Genomic DNA, 23,974 nt, shown 5'->3' on the forward strand with positions numbered 1-23,974 from the left:
ATGGGTGAATCGTCGTTCACCTCGAACATATTGGAAGCTCCAATTCCTCCAAAGTTCAAGATATTCGCCATGAAGCCCTACGATGGGTCTAAGGACCCAAAGGACTACGTTAAGGTCTTCGAGGGCCTCATTGACTTCCAAGCGGTGACCGACGCCATCAATGTCGAGCTTTTTAGATCACTCTTACGGGGAGTGCTCGACTCTAGTACAGAAGGCTGCTAGCCAGGTCGATCTCGACCTATAGTCAGCTGAGGAAAGAATTTATCAATCGGTTCTCTTCTCGGCACTACGATAGGAAGACAGCCACCCATCTCGCCACCATCCGACAGAAGGAGAGCAATACACTAAGAGAATACGTGACTCGCTTCGAAGAGGAACAGCTCAAGGTCGTGCATTGCTTTGACGACTTGGTCATGTGCTACTTCCTCACTGGCCTGGCCAAGAAGGTTACAGATGGGCAAGAGTTGCTCATAACTAAACTAGGTCGGACAGATAAAAGGTCCGACCAGAAAAGGTCACGAAATCAGGATAAGGTGAAGTCTGATTCTAAGTCTAAGGACAAGGGATCGTCTTCTCAGCCCTCCCAAGGCCGATTTGAGTATAAGAGATCTGACTCGGACTCCAATCGAAGGGGGCCTTATAAGAGGTACTTTCCAACCACTATTCCGATCTCCGAGATTCTACTAATAGAGAACAGATTGGAAAAGCTCCTCAAGCGAACTGATAAGCTTAGAGAAGACCCAGAGAGCGCAACAAGGACAGGTACTACCGTTTTCACTGCGATGGCCGTCCATTACACCTCAAGTTGCTGGGAGTTGAAGCGCCAGATTGAAGACCTGATTCAAGATAGCTACTTCAAAACCTATGTTGGCAAGTCGGGCTCAAGCTCGATAGAGAAGAAAGAAGAGCGAAAGCGTTCAAGGACGCCACCTTGGAGGGATGACCGACCGACGATCATCAACACCATCTTTGGAGGCCCAAGTGGGAGCCAATCTGGAAATAAGAGGAAGTAACTCGCCAAGGAGGCTCGGCACAAGGTCTGCACCATCCAAGAACGGAGACCGACCTGCCCTATCTCCTTCTCAAATTCTGACCTAGAGAGGATCCACTTGCCCCACAACGATGCCTTGGTGATCTCACCACTGATCGACCATGTTCAAGTTAGAAGGGTGCTAGTTCATGGAGGCGCTTCCGCCAACATCATGTCGCTTACTACTTACTTAGCACTGGGACAGACTAGGGCACAACTGAAGAAAAATCTAACGCCCTTAGTTGGATTCGTCGGGGAGTCTGTTACTCCCGAGGGCTGCATCGATCGCCCCATCACAATTGGCCAAGGTGACACCCAATTCACTCAGATGGTCGAGTTCGTGGTGATAGATGGCAGGTCAGCTTACAATGCCATCTTTGGACAGCCTATCATCCATTCACTTCGGGCCATTCCGTCAACTCTGCATCAGGTTATGAAACATTCAACCATCAATGGAGTCGGCATGATCCAAGGTGAACAGAAGACATCTTGAGAGTGCTATACCTCGGCACTCAAGGGATCGGCAATTTGTGCCTTGGTAGAGGAGTCAATTCTTCCAAGTCCAACTATTCCACCTTTCGAGGATGAACAGCCTAAAGCTAGCCAACGAGAAGTAGCTGCACCCACTGAAGAGTTGAAGCTTGTCCCCTTGCTCAGCCTGGAAAAGCAAGTGAGCATTGGCACCAAGCTGGGGGCCGCTGATAGGGAAGAACTCATCTCCTTCCTCAGGTCAAACTCAGACGTGTTCTCATGGGCCCACGAGGACATGACTGACATCGATCCGAAAATAATGGTTCACCGCCTCAACATCGACCCATCATTCTGACCTGTCAAGCAGAAAAGATGACCTATAAATAAAGATAGTAGTGATGTAATTGTTGAGGAAGTGAACAAATTGCTTAAAGTTGAATACATAAAAGAAATTATTTATCATGAGTGGCTCTTTAATGTTGTCATAGTTAAAAATCCAATGGGAAGTGGAGAATGTGTGTATACTTCACCAATCTTTACAAGGCTTGCCCAAAAGATTGTTTCCCATTGCCGAGGATCGATCAGCTCGTGGATGCCACAGTCGAGCACGAGCTGCTCACCTTCATGGATGCCTACTCCGAATACAACCAAATAAAGATGCACGAACTAGACCAAATTCACACCTCCTTCATAACCGATCAAAGCCTTTACTGCTATAAGGTCATGCCATTTGGCCTAAAGAACGCAAGGGCAACTTATCAGAAGATGGTGAACAAAATGTTTGCCAACCAGATCGGACGCTACATGGAAATATACGTGGTCAACATGCTTGTCAAGAGCAAGCAGTCTAGGTCGCACCTGGCCGACCTGACTGAAACCTTCGAAATCCTTCGCAAATATCGGATGAAGCTCAACCTGGCCAAGTATGCCTTTGGAGTTTCATTCGAGAAGTTCCTTAGATTTATGGTGAATAACCGAGGAATAGAAGCCAACTCGGAGAAGATAAGGGTCATGCTCGAGATGCAGGCCCCAAAAACTCTCAAGCAGTTACAATGCCTTAACAGAAGAATGCAGCCCTCAGCCGGTTTGTCTCCAGATCCACCGATAAATTCATTCCTTTTTTCAAAGTGTTAAGAACGAAGGGACCATTCGAGTGGACAGCCGAGTGCGAGGCAGCTTTCGAAGAGCTCAAGAGCTACCTCTACTCGGCACCGTTGCTAGCGAAGCCCATGCCCGGAGATAAACTACATTTATACTTGGTCGTGTCCAACAGCGCAGTCAGCGCGGCCCTCATCAAGCAAGATGGAGTATGCCAACGTCCACTTTACTACACAAGTAAAGCCATGACCGAGGCCAAGACCAGGTATCCTCAAATGGAGAAACTAGCTCTCGTCTTAGTCACCTCGGCACGTAGACTGAGGTCGTACTTCCAAGCCCATATCGTGACCGTACTCACGAACTTGCCCTTGAAGCAAGTCTTTCATAAGCCGGAGACATCTGGTCATATAATGAAGTGGGTCGTAGAGCTGAATGGGTATGAAATCCAGTTCAATCCCCGAACAGTTGTGAAGGGGCAAGTTGTTGCAGACTTCATAGCAGGGCTCACTTCGCCATCGGCTCAAACCTCCGTATCCGACCTACCATGGACAATGTACGTGGACGGATCTTCCAATGAATGAGGATGCAGTGTGGGTGTGCTCCTTCTCACCCCAGATGGCATGCGCTTTGAGTATGCCCTCCACTTCAATTTCTGTACCTCAAACAATGAGGCCAAATACGAAGCCCTGCTGGTCGGCCTGTGCATGGCAAGGGGACTAGGAGCCAGCCACCTTCAGATTTTCAGCGACTCTTAGCTGATAGTGAATCAAATCAAACAAGAATATATCATACAAAAGATCCACTTTCAGACTTATGAAATTAGCCAGATTCCAAGGTCAGAGAACTCCAATGCCGATGCCTTAGCCAAATTAGCATCTACCTACGAGACCGATCTGGCGAGATCGGTCCTAGTGGAGATCTTGGATACTCCTTCTATATTGGAGTCGGACATGATGGAAGTTGGTTCTCAACCTCCATCATGGATAGACCCAAACAGAGACTTCCTAACAGGCAAAGTCCCAGCAAATCCAAAGGAAGCAAAGAAAATATCGTGGAGAGCAGCTCGGTATCTGCTTCGAGATGGAGCTATGTACAGGCACGGAGTCTCCTTACCTCTTCTTAAGTGCATTTCCAAAGAAGATGGGAATTACGTTATGAGGGAAGTACATGAAGAAGTTTGTGGCAACCACTTGGGGGCTACGTCGTTATTGGCCAAGATCGTTCGTCAGGGCTACTACTAGCTCACAATCAATCATGACGCAAAAGAATTCGTGAAGGCATGTGACAATTCCCAGCGCTTCGCAAATATCATCCATCAGCCCCCTGAATTGCTAACTCCGATCTCGGCTCCATGGCCCTTTGCACAATGGGGAATGGATCTAATTGGACCTTTCCCATTAGGCAAGGGGCAGACCAAGTACGTCGTCATTGCTGTCGACTACTTTACCAAATGGACTAAGGCCGAGGTGCTTTCCACAATTACGGCGGCTATAGTCACAACATTGATTTGGACAAACATTGTTTGTCGCTTCGGCATATCTAATACCATCGTGACAGACAAAGGGAAATAGTTTGACAATGCGAAGTTTAAGGACTTTTGTCACAAGCTCAGAATCAATCATCTCTACTCGTCCCCGGCTCACCCTTAGGCCAATGGATAGGTAGAAGCGATCAATAAAATTATCAAAGGCGGCCTTAAGCTACGCCTGGATGCAAGGAAAGGTAGGTGGGTCGAGGAACTACCTGAGGTACTCTGGTCCTACCGAACAATGTCAAGGGAGTCCACTGGCGAAACCCCTTTCACTATGGCCTTTGGCTCCGAGGCCGTAGTACCCGTAGAGATCGAAATTCCTATCGAGAGGATAGATTAGTACGAGTAAGTAAGAAACGAGGAAAAGCTACTCCCCAACCTCAATCTTCTTGATGAAAAGAGGGAAGCGGCCCAACTACGCCTAACAAAATATCAAACTCGAATGGCAAGACACCACAATTCGATAGTCCGACCTTAAAGCTTCCAGGTCGGACACTTGGTTCTTCGTACAGTGCAGAGCATGTCGACGCCCTGAAGCCGAGCTGGGAAGGGCCGTTCGAAGTCAAAGGCATAGTCCGACCTGAGACGTACATGCTAGTCGATCTTGAAGGAAAGTTGCTCCTGCATCTGTGGAACGCAGAGCACTTGAAGTGATATTACCCTTGAAATGTTGAAATAGTCCAAAGATAAAGTGGACTTGTAAAAATTTCAAGGGCTAATCCCAGTAAAGGACTCCGTGTTATTCAATTTCATGTTTCTTAAGGGTACGAGTTCGATGTGAAATTAAATGGGGGCTAGATGTGGATTAAACTTTAGGAAAAATTCAAACCTCTAAAACTTACGAGTTCGAGGTACGATGTAGATTAAAACTTGGAAAAAGACCAAACCTTCAGAACTTACAAGTTCTAGGGGCGACATGACAAACATAAAGACAAAATCTAGAAAGAAGATAGTGTATTAATAATCAAAAGTTTGGGCCGAGATGTATAAACGTCGGGACTCAGTACATGAGCGTAAAAAAAAAGACAAGGAAAGTGCAAAAGAGTCAGAGCAATCTGAGAAAGCAAGAAAAGGTGGAGCGAATCAACTGCTTCCGAGGTGCGATCCAAGTTCACCTTGGGTGCCAAGGATGTCAAGCTCTTGGGAATCCACTATCCCAACCTCTTGGGAAGAGTTCACTCTGGTAGCATGGAAGGGGGCTCCGTCAACCCCTTGAGAAGAAAGGCCTGCACCCTCCCCCTTGTCGGGCTCGACATCAAACTTAAGCTCCTTCAAGCACTGCTCCACAAAGTCTTGGGGCCAAGAGTTCCATGAGGACCCGAAGCCCACTTCTCGGCATACCGAAGCTTGATGGGCTCGAGGTCGAGCTTGGGAGTCTCCTCATTCATTCCCTTCATCAGGAACCTAAAGCCAGCATCACTGAAGTCCTTGGCAAATCCATCAAAGTCAGGATGCTGGCAAAAAGACTCTTCCAAGAGTACCTCGTTGCTAAGCTTGGACTCCGCGAGCTCAAGCTTGACTTTCAGCTTCTCCACTTCGGAGTCTCGGGCCTTCAGCTTCTCTTCCAGGTCGGCTTGGTGGAGCTCGAGTTCTTCATTTTTCTTTAGCAACGCAAACTTCTCTTTCTCCAGGTCCTTGGCCACAACGTGCCCACCTTTCAGAAGCTTCATGTGGCAGGCAGCCTTCGCCTTGACGCTTTTGAGCTCGGCCTTGTCAGCTTCCGAAGTGGACTTCCACGCTTAGGCCTTAGCTCGGGCCTCTTTCAGTTCCCTTCTAAGGAAGCGTCAGTCTCTAAAGTGGCCGAGGAGGCCTCTCGTTCCTCTAAAGTGAGAAAGTCGCGCCCATCCCGCTCGGCCTTCATCATAAGGGCTGTTTGGCAAATGGCAGCATGAGTCTAAAAGGAAAATAAAGTAACCAAGGGGTTAGTTCTTGACAAATCGCGTGAAAGCAATAACATAAGATCTTACCTCGGTAGAGTAGTCCAACATTCGTTGGATAGTTGACCTTAGAGCGCTGACGAATTTGGAAGCCCTCCTCCAACAACGATCGAAGCAGGAGCCTGACATCTTCATAACATTCTCCTTCACCCCTACACTCGAAGGTTAGATCTTGAACCTCATCTCGATGTTTGAGGTGCCGCCTATCCTCGCCTCTGGATCATCGACTAAATCCCCAAAGGGGCTAACTCGCTGCTCAGCTCGGACCTCTCTCACTACGCCTTCGGAAGAGTTGGTATTGCGCTTCTTCTTCTTCGACTTCTTGGGGAGGCCTTTCTCCGAACCTCCCTAAGGGGGGAGACATCAAGGATCTCATGATCCTGAGAGACACCAGCCACTACAGCCCCCTGTGGAGTAGCCGTTCCACGCTCTATGTAACGCCCTAGGAATTTCACCATTTCCAAACAGGGACCGTTACTAAGACTACCTAAAATTTTCACATAAACAAGAGAATTATCTTCACAACAATACTAAGCAATAAAGCTACCACGCTTCTCCTGCGCTACTCTAATTTTCAACACTCACGAGAGCTTGAACAATTAGAACAACAACACTAAAGATTTAAGAGAAACTCACATCCTATACAGATAAACCATTTAATACCGACTTCACATTAACTAAATCCTTCAAGGAAACCTTTACTAACTATAAACCATCCACTAAATGAATATTAACATCTCGAATGGCAATGAAGCAAAACCTAATTCAAGTACGATAAACTTAAACAAATGTATTCATGAATATCCTAAGTAGATTACAATCTCGTAGTTCAAGAGGCTAACAAAATTAATGCTCTAAAAGAATAATGAATCGGCAACCTTACAACATCCTTTAGACAATAAAACTAAACAAGACCAACCACTAACAACTCAACTACAAGATTAAATGGCCACAACTATCCTAACTAAAAGAAATTAATTGCACGCAGCATAGCTAATGGTCTTTCCGATCAAGCCTCATCCTCGCCATCACCATCCCAAGAGCTAGCTCGATACCTACAAACTGGAGGGGAAAAAGAGGGATGAGTACAACCACAGTACTCAGTAAGCAGCCCTTATCTGAAGGGTCACGCACAGACAGCATACTTATCAAGGAACAACGTGTCATGCTTATTAAAGAATCAACACACACGCATCATGCTCAACCAAATCATGAAACAATCAGAGTCATGATTTTCATCACATTATGCATTCAAACATAGACACATTCTACAAAATTCGATGACAACCACAACCAGGAACACATTAACTACCGACCTCTAGTCTCCCTAACATCTCAAGCACTTCTACGCTTATCACGGCTATCCTAGCCTTCCACAGCTAACTCCTTCGAGTAGAGTCAACCCCTGACCATTTTCACCCAGAGCCCCGACACTGCTGCATCGGCCCTCGACCATTTATACCCGAGGCCCCGATGACTTCACCATCTATTGGCCTTTGACCATTTATACCCGAGGCCCCGATGACTTCACCATCTATTGGCCTTTGACCATTTATACCCAAGGCCCCAATAGTGTTCCTTTCAAAAGACTCCTCGCATCGACCCTCGACCATTTATACCCGAGGCCTCGACACTCATCCTTATCCAATATTGGTGTATCGACCCTCGACCGTTTTTACCCGAGGCCTCGATACCCAATTAGTGACGTATCAGCCCCCGACCATTTATACCCGAGGCCCTGACACTCACCCATTCACTTTCTCCAAGAATCTAACTCTCACCAGAGTCTTACTATATACTTTCTTAAGCCACTACCCCTGCATCTTCCAACTCACAAATACAATTCAGCATGCTTCCACAACATAGACAACTTTCTAATAATGAGATAACAACCCAATCATGCTTAATCTCCAACATCATTATTTAACAAGCATTACTAAGTATAATGACTCACAAAACCCGCCGAACAATTCATGCATATCCAGGCAACAAACATTACCACAGCAATACTCAACAGTTTAGCAAAGTAGAAATCTCACCATTTTCATCGACAAATATCCAACACTACTCCAAGTATTTCGACCCACACAACGCGAATTATTTAGCAAAATGACGTAACAAAATTAACATTAAACGCCACAAAAACAGCACATTAGAGTCCATTTAACATACATTAACGCACGCACACGCCCCTTGTCTACTGACTTTGTTATGTCCCAAAACTCTCACAAGAGTCCTACTTGCTACTACGCCATGCCTCATGCATCAACAATCTCATAACAGTCCAATATGCGATACACCAAAATGATCATATGTAAAAGCCAATCAATCTAAAATAGTCCAGCACGATCCAACAACTCCAACAGGCATCGTTCAGAGAAAAGGCACAACCAACAACTTAACCAAAATATAATTGATAAATACCCAGCATACATCAAACACAACCGATTTCTCATAAATATTCAATATGCTTCCGAAACAACAGATTATAGTACCGGTATACAAATTTCATCATGGAAACCAATTAGAACATAACAGCAATTCAATCATAGTCATCCTAGATTACCTGGCTACAATTTATTCACACAACCACATAATTTTCCCAAGATATATCAACAATTTTATCAACAATGACGTTTACTAAATGATAACAACGACAAGCAACATGCAAGTATCACACATGGGCACACGAGCAAACAACCATATCATATCAGCACACAACAACCAATCCCTCCAGTAAGAAACTACTTACCACAAAGTCCTAAACCACTACTAAGCACGTCGAAGGGTTCCTAAATCCAAAAGCAAACCAAACTTGATTAGAGTTCATGTTAGAAACACTTAGTTTGCATCGAAACTAAGTTTAGGTGATCTATTACCTATTATCTCACCCTAAAACCTCTTGGTTAGGAGTGGGTCGACGACGAGGATGTTCGAGCTCCAAAATTCGACTTCGAATGGCCTTAGGCTTGCTGATCCGATGTGAAACAGTTATGGGTAATGCTGATTTGGGTCCAATTAGAGGTGGGTCAACGCCGAACCCATGCCGAATAGAATGGGTATCATGAATCCAGCTCCGATTACGTGTGGGTAACAGTCTAACGTCGCCGGAAGGGAGCAAACGCCACATATCGGAGCTGTCCGCCGCAGATCTGGTAGTGGAGGGAGGATCGACGCCGTGGTTCGTCGGAGATCTCGAGTGTCACCGCTGCCAAGACAACAGAAACTGAAGACACCGCCGCTGTAACCGTTCACGATGATGCGCCGCCATTGGCTACTTCAAATCGACGTAGGAGCTGCTGTCTGCTCGAGCCACCGACGAGGGAAAACGCACCACTGGCTACGCTCGCCGCCGGGAGAAGTGTTGTTGACGGCGGTGCTGCACGGGTTGCTCGGGTCGCCGGAGGTGAAGGATGGCTGGGGGTGGGGGCGGCTGCAATGGTGAAGAGGAAGAAGAAGGAATCGGGGGGGGGGGGGGGGGCGGCTACAAGGAAGAGGGAAGAGGAAGAGATGAATTCTAGGTTTGTTTCCTTTTCTTTTTCTTTTTTGTTTTAATTTACATTCTTTTTGTTTTAATCCCTTTTTCTTTATTTTGTTTTAAACCTAAAAGCCCAACCCCTTATTCTTAAAGGAGGCCCAACTAAATAACACAATGACCCAAAACAAAAGCCCAATAATTATACTTTAGAAATAAAAATAAACCCCACAACAACCCGAAATAAAATAGTTAACTTAAACTCTAAAACCCAGAAATAATAATTCAAAGAAAAGTAGAATTTAGGAAGGAAAATCCTAAAACTCGTGAATTTAAAATTTAACTAAAAATCTCCTACACAGGTCGAGAACTTAAATTATCTTAATCCAATGAAATTAAACTTAATTTTAATTTAGCCAAAAATTAGAATTTCAAAGTTAGAAAATCCAAGAATTAAAGTTATCAACTTAAGGAAAAATCCAAAGACACTATTTATCTCTTAAAATAAACGAGTCAGAGAACGTGGGGCGTTACACTCTACCTCGACCACCTCGACCTCGATGGGAGGGTTAACCAAAGCAGGACTCGGTGCCTCCTTTGACTTGGAAGTCTGTCCTGTGCGGGGACATTTGCGCCTAACATCATTAGAGAAACCGCACACCATGGCTACAAAGAAAGCAAGCGAGCGTCAAAAGAAAGTAGGAAAAATGTCAAATAATAAGTACAAATTGCCTAAGGGTAACCAACCTAATTCCGAGCCGGTCTCCGAGCTTCGGGAGGGGAAAAAAGAGGGTTATAGTCGAGCAATCCCGAGGCAAGGAGAAGTTTGTCCATTATAAGCGTGTTGATCTGCTTGCCAGTCTTAAACTTGCTCTTGAAAAATTTCAGAGCATTGAAGGTCGGCTTGGAAAGTTGAGGGATCGGTCTTATAGCAACTAAGAAGAACAAAACCACGGGTTAGAGCACTAAGAGAAACAACTCAAAGCAGAATAAAGGCTCTACTCCTTACCTAAGTTTCCAAACCGACAAAGGACGTTGTGGAAGGGCCGGTCGGACTCGTTTTTGGCCAGCCACGCTCCAGAGACGAAGAACCACTTCCCAACCCACTTTTTTATGAAGGTTGGACCTTTGAGAATGCCTCCCACGCCCTTCCTAGCACACATATAGTATCTCCCTGATTTCCTAGAGATTCATTTAACCTCGAAGCAAGCTAGGAGCTGGTCAACCCCGAGGAGGTCTAGATCATCTACCTCCCTACATCTTAGCTAGAACAGCACAGCTAAGCTAAAAACCACACCCCATCCATTGGGGGCCACTTAGGCAAGAGCTAGCCCCGTCCGAGCCAGGAACTCATGCACAAGAGGATGAACAGGCAAGCGAAAGCCATACTCGAACATCTTCAAGTACAGGGTAACGCACCCGTTTGGGGGGGGGTGTCAACTCGCTCACCTTCCTTGGAAAGCGTAAGGATGATATCATTCGGTATGTTATACCTCCTACAAAGGGGGTCGAGGTAGTTCTCTGGCATTGGGGAAGGAAATTCTAAACTCTGGCCCGATGTGGATGTGTCACTATCATCTCCATCATCCTCGGAGAACTTAAAATTGTCAATCTCTTCCTCCAATTCGGATTCTAACCTACTCGCAAACTCTTCTACCGAATCGGCTTTCTTGGGTGAAGAATCCCGACTCCGAGCTGTGCTACTATAAGAGCTATCACTAGACGAACGAGGGGAACTGGAAGATGCCAACATGACTTGAAAGTTGAAAAAACGAAACAAAAAGCAAAGAAACGAGACTGACTTAAAGTAAGATTCTGATATGCTCAGGTCGGACTCCAAGAATTCAGAAGGCATAAAAAACGGAAATGCAACCTTGGGGGTATTTATAGTCTCCCGAAGTTTAATCTCGATCGTACGCGTGTCCAAAAAAGGACGACTCAGATTGGAAGAATTCCGAACGTCAAAAGTACTCGAGTGTGCGCCGAATGACGGCTCCACTTTCGAGGCTTGTCGACGGTGATGTTCATTATGACGACATCGAAAGTCACCACGTGGGTTGGTTTCCCAAGGAGAATAACTTCTCTGCCATATCGAGATCGAACGTGGCAGATAAGGATTCAATGTTTGGGGGAAGAAACATGACTGCTACGTAGAGGACATCGATTCGCTAGTTGGGAAAAGACCCCAAAGAACATTTATGGAGCTCGACCTCAGAACCTACCGAGGTTGAAGACTTAGTCATTTTCTCCAAGAATTAAGTTTTCATCTCCAGTATGTGTCCGAGTTCGACCTCATTGAACCCGACATATCCGATCTCCAATCCGACCAAGATAACCGTCTGTCGTAGCCCCTGTCGGAACCTGAACCTATAAATAGAGGGCCTCATTTCACCATCAGGTATCGAATTTCTCCTCGAACTTAATATTGAGTCCAAGCTGCTTACTGACTTGAGCGTCGGAGATTTTACCCTCTTTTGCAGGTCTTCCCTTGAAGTTTCAGGTTGGAGTAAAGACTGGGTTCGAGCTCGACTTGATTTGAAGTTGTGCAAACTCTTGCATAAAATGTTGCAACACGATTTTAATAAATTCAACCCTATGTTTCATTTCTAGAAAAAATTGTAATGATCCAATCACCATAAAAAACTCATCGAGGTCTGATTATGCATAAAAGTGAGGGAGGCATCAAGCAAGAAGAGTAACTTATGGTATTCACATCAACATATACAAAAGAGCGATCTAAGAAAACTACATGAGTAAAAAGTTTATTGATAAGGAATTACGCTATGGCCAATGTCGTAGGTTGACTTAAATTGCCCTTATTCTCTTACCTACAAAAAATGTGTAAACCTCCCCAAGCTCACTAAATCCAAGACTGGGGCTAACTATCATGTAGCATTTCAAAGCCTAAAATCTCAATTAAAATGAATTTTAATACCACATATAATAACTAGTGGATTACCACAATTGCACGAGTTTATTTTTTCTTTATTTTTTTATGTTTTTTTTCGTTGAAACTAACTTATTTATTATTTTGAGTTTTAATTAACAATTTGATTTAAAGTATAAGTTAATTATAATCATTCAAAATTATTTTTAATATCAGGTGTAATTTATTTTGATATTTATGTTTAGTACCGTTTCAAAAATAAAAAATAAAAAATAATAGTAAAGTGAGTTAAAAAAATATATAATTGTATATATAAGTATACGATATTTAAACGTAAAATATGAATTAAATCATCATTATAATATAATACAATTTGTATTCTATTAAACATTTAAATTATTTTATGTATTTATTATTTGAATTTAAAAGTTCCTTAAATCGATATCTAGAAAAAATCATTATTATTACTATATTTTTTAATTGAAATTTTTAATTTTATTTTTGAAGATAAATATAATTTTGTTTATATGAAAGCTTATTTATATATAAGAAACGTTGTGTATTTTATTTGTAATTAAATTATATTAATTTTTGTAGTAACTATTTAATAGTTACTACAAAATTATGGTTGATACTATTTTTTTCCATAAATTTAAGATAAAATTAATCAATAATTATTTTATATTGAAATAAAATTAATAACAAACTACAGAGGTAAAATTAAAAAAAAAAAATCAAACCTGCATAAGTTTAAAGAAAACATTAAGATTAATTCTAAAACTAAAAATCACAATAGCGAATGAGGGGAATCGTTTTCGTGAGATATATAATTACCTCTTGCAAATATATGAACTATGATGACTGCTTCTCGAGATACAAATATCTACCGTTGTTAAACTACATTATTGTTCAATTACTCCAAAAAAAAAAAATGAAATTACTACCACGATTGTGTGGAGCAAAAAGTATATAGAGAAGAAAACTCAAAATATTGATTGTGATGATTTGATAGGGAATAAAATGAAGTTATAAACTTTTGAGATTTCAAACCCTTTGATATTCTATAGTTATTAAAGATAAATATATTGAATTTTATAATTAATTTTTGTATAAATTGAATATAAAACTTTTGATATTCTAGCATTTACTTCGTTTTTTCACACTTGCATCTCATTTGTTTGATTTTTAATATTCTTAACAAAATTATAATCCTTTCAAATCTAAGAAATTGAATTTAAAACAAATTTTTATTACTTTTAATATCTCAAATTTAAAAGTATAATTATTCTCATGTTTTTATTTATTTAAATGGTTATCCTCATAATTTGAAATTACATTATATATATTTATTTAAATTAGAGAGATACATTATTAATTAATTCGAAAAAAATAAAACAATCTAAGATTTAAATAATTATAGAGAAGGAAGAAGTTGCAAGGTTTTTGAGATTTTCAAACTTTTGATATTCTACTATTAAATTCAAATGAAAGCAAAACATATTTAATCATATAGTTTATTTAGGTAAATGAATGCAAAACTTTTCATATTTTAGCATTTGATATTTCTTATTACGTCATTGTAAGCTTTAAAAAAAGGCAATAATTTTTCTATGGTAAATCTTAGGGACTCTTAAACCATTTTTTTTTTTTGACTTTTGGATACAGAAGGATAGAACCTAGATTTTAAGCATCATGCCACTGTACCAACACCCAAAGGTTAATTGATTGATTAGAATTCATAGTGATTCTATCAATTTAATGATAACAGTTGTACTAAAAAATAATAAGGATGGTAAAATACTAAATTTGTAACCTATCATCTCTTCATGGTAAAAGTAATTAGTTTGATTTCTTATATTGAATAATTAATTTTGACGTCAAATTAAAATTTGATATAATTGTTGTATATTTGTAATTAATGTTGTTATATATATATATATAAATTATTAATTATTAATATTTTTTAAGAATAACAAATAAAAGGTGGTTAAATCAAAATGATAGGTTTGTGATTCATAAAACACAAAGGGCAAGATGATGTACTAAAAAATGATATATTTGTAACTTTACTCAATAAAAAGGGTAATATGGTCTAAAAATATTTTTCAAACATCTATGCTTTTTAATATAGTATAGATATAAATATAAATATAAATAGGATGGACAATGAATAAATATATGTTAAAAGTAAATTTTATTATTTTGAATGACAATTTTAGAAGTTTTGCATATGTATTTTAAAACTAAAAAACTGAGAAAATGATACTATTACCCATAATTAAAAATAAATCAAATGCCATTGTTTTAATGACATTTTTATTAAAAGGAGAAAGAATGGGTTGATTTTCTTCAACTACATGCATTCTCGCTGTCGCATGCCTCGACTTACTCCCTCATTTTACCACTCTTGCAACCATTATCGAGAAACAAATAGGATTTGGGTTGATTTTCTTTCATTGCATGCATTAATTCTCGTCGTCGCACACCTCGACTCGAAACTGATCTAGGAGAAAGAATGAGTTGATTTTCTTCGACTGCATGCATTCTCGTTGTCGCACGCCTCGACTCGAAACCGATCTATGAGAAAGAAGGAGAACAACAATTTTGCGAGGACTTATTGTAGAGTAGTGAAACCATGTGTTTGAGGATAAAAACAATGGAATGGAATCGGGACTTTAGAAATTCAATTTTGAAATTAAATTTGTTTTTGTGACTTCCGCCTCCTTCCATCGATTCGCAAACTATCTCCTCCTCACCACAATTTATAGAATTGGAAAAATTGGATTTCATAAATTAATAGAATTTGAAAGGATTTTTATAAAAAAAAAATGAAAGGTCATTGAAACGGTACTATGATAAAATCATAAATAAGTGGTTAGAGTTATAAAATTTTAAATTAATTATAATTTTCAATGCACATATCAATTTAATCATATTTTTCAATGCACCATTGTGAATTATTATGAATATTATTTATGTAATTTAGTTAAATTTACAAGGATATTATAGACTAAAAATATTTTTCACAAATCCTTATTTTTTAATATAGTATAGATATAGATATAGGTAGAGGTAAAGTAAAATATTGATGGTAAAATAACATCCGAATTCAAATGGTAAGATATAAAAGAACAAGCTAAAATAGTGCACTTGGGATTTCCATTAATTTTTTTTTTCCCTTTCTTCAATAAGGTTCTTTCTAGCAATATTAAAGACTTTCTTCTCGAAGCTTTTGCTGGTGTCTGGTGATGAGGCTCAAATGAAATCTAAAAACCTCTACAAACCTCTTTAGCAGGGAGGTAAATAGTGAACCATGTGGACATTTTTTGTTTTTAAAAAAACATGTATGGAGAAATAAGTAAAAATAAATATTTGCCTTGCATGGATAATATGAGATATAATAACTCAATCGAGCAACTTTTGATAATTAATTAAGAACTAGCACCAAATGAAAAGGGAAAAAAATAGAAAACATTTATCTGCTAAACTTTTAAACTACAAATAACTTTGATTGCCATCAGAGAGGATATGACAGAAATTATGTCCATTAAACTACAAATACTCTTAGAAATTTGTTTTCAAATTTGATGGTGAAGATTTGTTCATGGATTTAATGCAATATAATTCAACAACTCATCCAATTGTAAGCACCTGATAAATTTAGTACTAAAAAAAATGATCGAAAAACTTCAATGACTACTCTTTAATCTTGTTAAATTAGAATAAATTGAGAAGAACACAGAAGAACCGACTGTTCTTTAATGATATAAAGCTTCTTTCATCTGTTGAAATGCTCGGCCAAGCCCCATGTTTCATAATATTATTATTTGAAAGAAAATGATAATAAAGAGAGAGAATTTGCACAGTACAACAAACCAAAACCAGATTGGTTCAAATCAAGGCACTGCAGTCTGCGTTTTTCAAACAGATTCCGTTGCCTTATTTTCATAAATTGTTTCAAATTTTCATTGTTATTATTATTATTTCTTCTTTTTTTTTTTTGTTAAGAAAGGGCCCGACCTCTAAATTAATCCAGCCTCCATCTACAACTTTGCTTAGAAATAAATTTACCTTGTCTCACAAAAAGTAAAAAGGGAAAAGGGGAAACAAACAGCACAGCTAATAATTAGAGATTCCAACTGAAGAAGTAAAAACTTAGTTTAGTATTAGAACCTAAAGTTATTTCAGTTGACCGACAGTAAAGTCTTGACGAAAACTGTCACTGCCAACTGTTCGGAATCTCCTTTCAGTGGAAGGTGTAGAAAGCGTTGGGTGTTGAGATTGTACAAAATGAGGTGCCCCTCCTTGTCTACCATTACAAGTTCAACAGAACTCACAAACACCAATGGCATCTCAATTCCTGAAACAGGGTCGATTGTGAATACCTTGGCCCACAAGTTGAAATTTTTGTTATCCATCGCCCAAATTTCGATGGTGGTTTCACTAAATTCAGGATTATATAAAAGCAGAACAATACGTCCCTTCCAAACACACATACTTATGTACTTGTCAATGTCATTCAAAAAACCCTGCGGCAATGGAATGCGCCCGAAAACCTCCTCGCTCATGTCGAACCACTGGATGATTTCACTCCCTCCCTCGCCCTCCTCTTCCGCGATCCAGTAATACATTCCTTCGTGATACATATCAAAGGACGAAGGCTCCGAGACTACAAACCCACAAGCACGGCTTTCGATTTCTCTCCAACCATCGTTCCCCAAATCGTACACTTCCGTTCTCAAACATGGATATCTACCTTCTTCATAGAATTCCACAACCCTAACAACCTTGAAATCCATGGATTTCTGATCGTACCCGAATCCAACTGCGTTCATGCTTGTACCGTTTCGATCGAAGGGGTCCTCGGGGGGTTTGGTGAGGAGAATCGACGGCGGCAGATGGCGAAGCTCTCCAGTTGCTGGATTACAGATGAAAATATTGTCGAGGTTATCGGAGAGGCAAATTAAACCGTGAGAATAGCCGCTGAATACATAATACTCAAAATCTTCGGATAATGGAAGATCCATGTCCACAACAGCCGCAGATGCGAGGGGGAATTTGAGGGAGGAGAGCATGGTTTGTTTCTCCCCAGACTCCTCGTTCCTAATTACAGTACGCTTCACAAGAAGGCTTCGATGTTGGAGAGAGTCGGCAAATTCTGGGTCGTTGATTAGGGCGTACCAGTATTTGGAAACGCACCTGAATCGACCAACACACTCCGACGGGAGCCGCTTCAGAATCTCCATCATCACATCTTCCGGTAGATTTCCCAGACTCGCCATTGCAGACAATTTCGGAATTAACCAAACCAACGCGTCTCCTGCTCCAACAAAAACCATTCAAATTCTTTATGCTTCCATTGCATTTTACGATTAGGAGAGGCGCACTTTTCGTGCTGTGGGGCCCACGTTTTTTTGGATCCAATCAGAATCTAAGCTTTGCTGAAAAAATATCTATTTTGTATCTTTTCTCTTTTTTCGAAAAATCTAATTTTAATAATATTTTTAAAAATAAAATTCTCAAACATCAATAAATCTGGGGAGGAAGAAAAGGTTTGTTTTTCACCCCAAATTGGAGGGTTAAGAGTAATTAATAAAAAGAATTTCAGCCTGAATTACGACTAATATATTGACCATAATTGCTTTCGGATTCTGTATCCTTTACTAAAAAATTTTAAAAGATCTGGTGATCTTAAATATGGCTGAAATCACACACAGAATCAACCCTCTTTTTTTTTTCACTCTGTTATATTTTTTCAGATTTTTCTTTCGATAAATCTTTATAATTCTCCCCATTAAATATGATATTTATTTATTAAACACAAATTTACCAAGATTCTAACTAGAATATATTGAAATCTTTATTATTATTATTTGCAATTTGTCATTTGCCATTTGCAATAAAACTAAACTTATAATTTTTCTGAAAATTTTGGATTTGTTTAAAACAGATCATAATCCTAACTTATAAAATCATAACAATATTGTGATTCATTTTCTAAAAGAATGAAAAGTATATCAATATGAAAGTAAATAAATAAAATATTACCAACTGGGGCGGAAGACACGGAGGAGAGAGAGTGCGTTGGGTGGGGCTTTGTCATCCATCAACATTCCAATATCTGGTATAAATATTTACGAAATATTAAATATATCAACAGCTAGCTATTTATTATTATTATTATTATATTTTTTTAGTACATATTAACAACTAGTTATGGATATGAATATAAATGTTAATAATAACATCTATAATTTACTTAGAAAGTGAAGCGAACTTAAATATTAATTGAAATATTTTTTGTATTATTTGATACATCTGTAAATTTGAAATATTGTATTTAACTGAGGTCGATATTTTAATTATTGGATGGAACAATTAAGATTCAACAATAAAAATAAAATTAAAAAAAACCGAAGAAATATGAATTAAAGTTAAACCCATTTAAAGAAAGAAAAAAAGATCCAATAGCAGGAACATTTTGGTTAAAAAATTAAATCTATACTATATTGGAGTATCTAAAAAAAATATTATAGGACATTTTTTTTCTTCCTTAATTTATAATTTACAAACTATACCATTAATAATTTAGTATACATATTAATTTAATTATTATTATTATTAATTATTAATTATCAATAATAATAAATTTATATGATCTAAAAAAGACAACATAAAATTAAAATTATTAAAATTTGTATTAGAATTTCAAAAGTTTTGTAACGTTTTATCCTCTACTACTATAAAAATATACTTTTTTTCACTACTTTCTTCACAAAACTTAGTTCTCTCAAAACATTGCTCTCAAAAGATGATTCAATCTAAAAAAACATCTGAAGATCCTGTTGGTGGTATATTCGTCAAGTTATAAGGAATGCATGTGTCGAATCTATATATTGGATCCTAAGCTTGCGAGGTTATTGTTCTACAATTAATGAGGTTGAATAATAGTGATTGTCAAGCAGTTATCAAGAGTGAGGATATTTATGCCTAGAGTTTGATTTTTGTTTGTTTGTTAATGTTGTTGTTTTTTTTTATTGTTCATTTATAATTAGTGTTTTTTTATTTAGAATTTTTGTTTATAAAGAAATAATATATTGATCAATTACAAGTTCATGTTTTTTTGGTTGAGAATAAAATTCATGTAAGGTAATACCTCAAAACCCTTTTATTAATTGTAAATAGTAAATAAATTAATTAATTATCAACAATCATTTGTAGGGAATTTAAAAAGTTGGAATACAGAACAAAACTTTTTATCTCCTCATTTTCGAATAATATAATTTAAAGAAATTTTCTTTAATAGTTTTAATTATAATATGAAATTATATTGGTATAAATTTAAAAGTTAATTTTTTTTTAGAATTTTTAATAAACAAGCAAAATATTTTTAGAAAAACAATAGCCCAAATCAGGTAAAATAACATTTTCTAAATTAAAGTATTAAAAAAATTAGGGATATTTTTAATTAATATATTAAAAATAATGAAATGTAACCTAAAATTCATTAATAAAAGTGCCATGAAATCATACAATTTAAATAAACTTACAGAGATTAAATGATTAAATTTATAAAATAATTAAAAAGTTCAATATATAACAAAATATTAACTTGAAAAATCTTTAGAATTTTGAATAAACAAACAATATATTTTTTTAAAAATTGATGGACTCAAATTAGGGAAAATGATATTTTAAAAATAAAAAAAATATTAAAATACTTACACTTTTTTCTAATTAATATATTCAAGATAATGAAATGTAAAAAAAAAAAGAAAAAAAAGGAAAAAGAAAAAGAGGTGTAGATAACTAATTTATGATATTTCATATATTTTAATTTTAAATACATTTTATTAATAATTATTATTAGTTTTTAATCTTATATTTTTATAACTATACGAATTATAAATAATAAATTAATATATAAACAACTTAAAAATATATATATATAGACTATTTTAAAAATTTACAAAATATGTTTATATTTAATTACTATTAATAACTTACCTATTTTATTTTGAATGATATGATTTGAAAATTTTGAATCATATTTTGAATGATATGATTTGAAAATTTTGAATCATATGATTTGAAAAGTTAGAACTGGAAAACTTTACTTACAAAATTAATTCACTAATTATTACCTTTAATGATATAATAATTAATCTAAAAATATCAAAAGTCTTAAAATCTCAACTATTTATTACATACACCTCTACATATTTACTTTACACTTCGTTATTGCTTTAAAAGTTACTTGAATAGCATGAGTAACTAAAAGTTTGGATATAAAAAGTTTTATTTTTAATTTCTAAAAATTTAAAGATTTTATATTTAATCCTGTTTAATTATATAATTTAACCTATTTTAAAATTTTAACGAGCTTTAGAGCTCTTTCATTCTCTTATGGTAAAAATAAGTTCTTCCACTATTTTTTTCATTAACAATACTAGCTCTATCTTATTTTGTTTACTTTTGTTGTATCATTTCCTTCAATTTTCAAGTTTTGTAAATCTCAAAAACAACTCAAATTGTTGTGTAATATATTAAGAGAACATGATATATATGAAAATCGATATGAGAAATTATCTTGGAAATATTAAGTAAAAAGTATACATATTTTGTTTTTTAAAAAATACATATATTTTGAGGAAGTATGCCATATATATACCATCTTAAATTTTTTTTTATTGTTAGTGGTATTATTTTTTTTCTCATTTATTTATATTTATTATAAAATAAAATTAAATTGAAAATAATTTGTGTATGTGCATGTGGTAGCAAAACTAGTATGCGTAAGTGGAAATACCTTTTTTTTGCATGAAAAGGAAAACTACTTCCTTGAATGGCACTTCTTTTCTCAGGAAGGTATATAGAAAAAAACTGTGAGAATGTCTCTCACTATGATGCTTTTCTCGTATAGTTCATTATGTACAAACTTTGGTGAATCTGTGTAACGACCCAGAATTTTCCGTACACCTCTAGGTCACATTAACTACCCAACTAATCAAATTTAACCCCGGCTACATCCTGCCAACTTTCTATGCACATAAACTTATAAAAAATCAAGTTCCAATCCTCATCAAATTAACGATAAACCAATCTCATGGAATAACATTCAACAACATTCGTGAACCACCTCACGAGGCAAGTTTATTATTCAATCTATATGAATCTAAACAAAAGGAATAAAACTCAAATAGGCACCTAACCCGAAGCAAGACTAACAACAAGGAAAAATCTCTCAATTATTCAAATGCAAATAAACCGTTTATTGGCCACAACATAAGGCCCTAACCAATGAATTAAACTAAACAGGAAAACTAAGCAGCCTATGGTCCTCGCTCGTCAGGTCTCCTCCGTCCCATCACCATGGTCACCCAAGAGTCCGGGGGGGGGGGGGGTGAGTATATAAAATATACTCCGTAAGTAGCCCTCACCAAGCACACATAAACATCATGCTCATAACCATAAAGGAAACATACATCGTCATGCTCTATCAGTACAGTATGCGAACAACCATAGACATGCTCTACTAATACATTATAGATTCATTTATAAACATGCTCTACAAGACCCGATGCTAACCACAATCATATAAAAACCATTGTCGTCCACCTGACTCCCTAACACCTCAAATACAACTATGTTCACCTCAGTTAATCGAGCTCTTCGAAAACCATTCTTTTGGTAGTGTCGGCCCCTGACCATTTATACCCGAGGCCTCGATGTCTTACAATCTATTGGCCCTTGACCATTTATACCCAAGGCCCCAATAGTTCTCCTTTCGAAAGACTCCTCGCATTGACCCCCGACCATTTATACCCGAGGCCTCGACACTCATCTTTATCCAATATTGGCGTATCGACCCCCGACCATTTATACCCGAGGCCTCGATACCCAATTAGTGACGTATCAGCCCTCGACCATTTATACCCGAGGCCCTGACACTCACCCATTCACTTCATAATTTGCAAAACTCCACATATCGTTTCTAGCCTCTAACCAAGATTCCAGTACTAACCCCTTAATAACACAAACCACCACAACGTCCATCAACAACACCACCACTAGTATGATTTCAATGCACCTCACAACTCACCAACACATTTTAGCATGCTTCAACAACATAAACATCATTATAATAGCAAAACAATAAACCAAACATGCTTTCACAACATACCAAATCTTAACAACAACGCCTCAGTGAGTTTAGTCAGAACAGAGCATAGTCAACAAATTTCAAACGATTGGAGCCCAACGTAGTTCATCTAAACACTTAATATCCAACATCCATATTCAATAAGCACTGTTAGATATAATAAAAACTCATGAGACACGTCAAACACTTCATACGAATTCAGACAACGAACATTTCCAAAATAATTTCACTTTAACGAACATTCCCTACAATCATACGTCATTCTACAACAGATCTCAGCAGTTCAACAATGCAAAATTCACACTATTAACACCGACGGACATTCAACACTAACCAGGCATACAAAAACTACATAAACAAGAGTTACACTGCACAACCACGTATCAGAACCAATATTAAGCATCATAAACAGTACATCGGCAACCAAATAACATACACCAACGCACGCACCCGCCCCCGTGCTACTTATACACAACCGTGCCCTTAAATGTTGCGCCGACTCCACACCTAAGCACACCGAAACAGAAAATACAGCACATTAAACAACCTATTTGGCCTCCGAAATTCAACTCTAAAAGGATTCGAATGACACATTACCACCAAACTGACTTCGTATGGATGTGCGTCACCTAGATCTAGCTTGCCAAGGTGTGGGTAGCCTAAATCGAGCTTCGAACGGATGTGGGTAGCCGCCAAACGTCCTAAACGCTGCTGTGACGTACAAATCCCGCCACTGGAGTCGCTGTCTGTCGGATCGAAGCAGTCGACCACCGCCGGTTAGCCGCTGTACACCCGTTCACCGTGCGCCGCTGCAGATCTGGGTCGCCGCCGTGTGCCGCCGCGGAGAGGAGCTGCGCTGGTCCGTTGCCGACGCCGGGGGAAACGCGTCGCCGCTGCTGCAGGTGCCGGAACGTCGAGGTCGCGCCGCCTGCTGCTGCTCTTCGGCCGCCGCGCGTGGTCCTTCGTCCGCCGCTGCTACAAGTCGACGTCCCGGTCGGAGTGGTTAGCAGCACCGGTGCTGCGTCGAGCGTCAGAGGGCTGCCGGAAAACGAAGGGAGGGGCGGCGGGAATTGGAAACGAAGAAGAACGGGGGGGGGGGGGCGGCTAGGGAGAAGAAGAAGAAAAGAGAAAAGAAGGAATAGGCTAGGGTTTTGTTTTTGTTTTCTTGCTTTTTCCCTTTGTTTTAAAAAGAAAATAACCAAAGGAGGCCCAATAAGTCCAAGCCCAAAGATAAGAAATCTACCCCCCTCCTAAACAAGACCCACCACATGGGATCCGGTAAATATTAATTTAATTGGATTTTAGAGCCCGATAAATATAAATAAATTCAATTAACATTCACTTTGAAAATTAAAAGAAAAATCTCCCGATTCGAGACTAACT

The 23,974-nt window shown here is 38.2% G+C and overlaps 2 protein-coding genes and 1 long non-coding RNA gene across 3 annotated transcripts; 1 reads left to right on the forward strand and 2 right to left on the reverse strand.

The window, feature by feature from the left end:
* On the forward strand, nt 1-1,013 carry LOC148209769 (uncharacterized). The gene is made up of 2 exons (XM_088126986.1): nt 1-114; nt 207-1,013. Exons 1-2 carry the CDS (start codon nt 1-3, stop codon nt 1,011-1,013), a joined length of 921 nt encoding a protein of 306 aa, XP_087983112.1.
* Nucleotides 1,014-6,896: 5,883 nt separating this feature from the next.
* On the reverse strand, nt 6,897-9,464 carry LOC148209770 (uncharacterized). The gene is made up of 3 exons (XR_015793005.1): nt 8,947-9,464; nt 8,820-8,859; nt 6,897-7,129 (listed from the first exon to the last, which is right to left on the reverse strand). It is a non-coding gene; the product is annotated as an uncharacterized LOC148209770 (long non-coding RNA).
* Nucleotides 9,465-16,569: 7,105 nt separating this feature from the next.
* On the reverse strand, nt 16,570-17,859 carry LOC111018516 (F-box protein CPR1-like). Its single transcript, XM_022294627.2, has one exon. It carries the CDS (start codon nt 17,766-17,768, stop codon nt 16,614-16,616), a length of 1,155 nt encoding a protein of 384 aa, XP_022150319.2. The 5' UTR covers nt 17,769-17,859; the 3' UTR covers nt 16,570-16,613.
* Nucleotides 17,860-23,974: the final 6,115 nt, after the last annotated feature.

Source organism: Momordica charantia (assembly GCF_013281855.1).
Source record: "Momordica charantia cultivar OHB3-1 chromosome 8 unlocalized genomic scaffold, Mcharantia_2.0 BLBB01000008.1, whole genome shotgun sequence".
NCBI classification, from domain to species: Eukaryota; Viridiplantae; Streptophyta; class Magnoliopsida; order Cucurbitales; family Cucurbitaceae; genus Momordica; species Momordica charantia.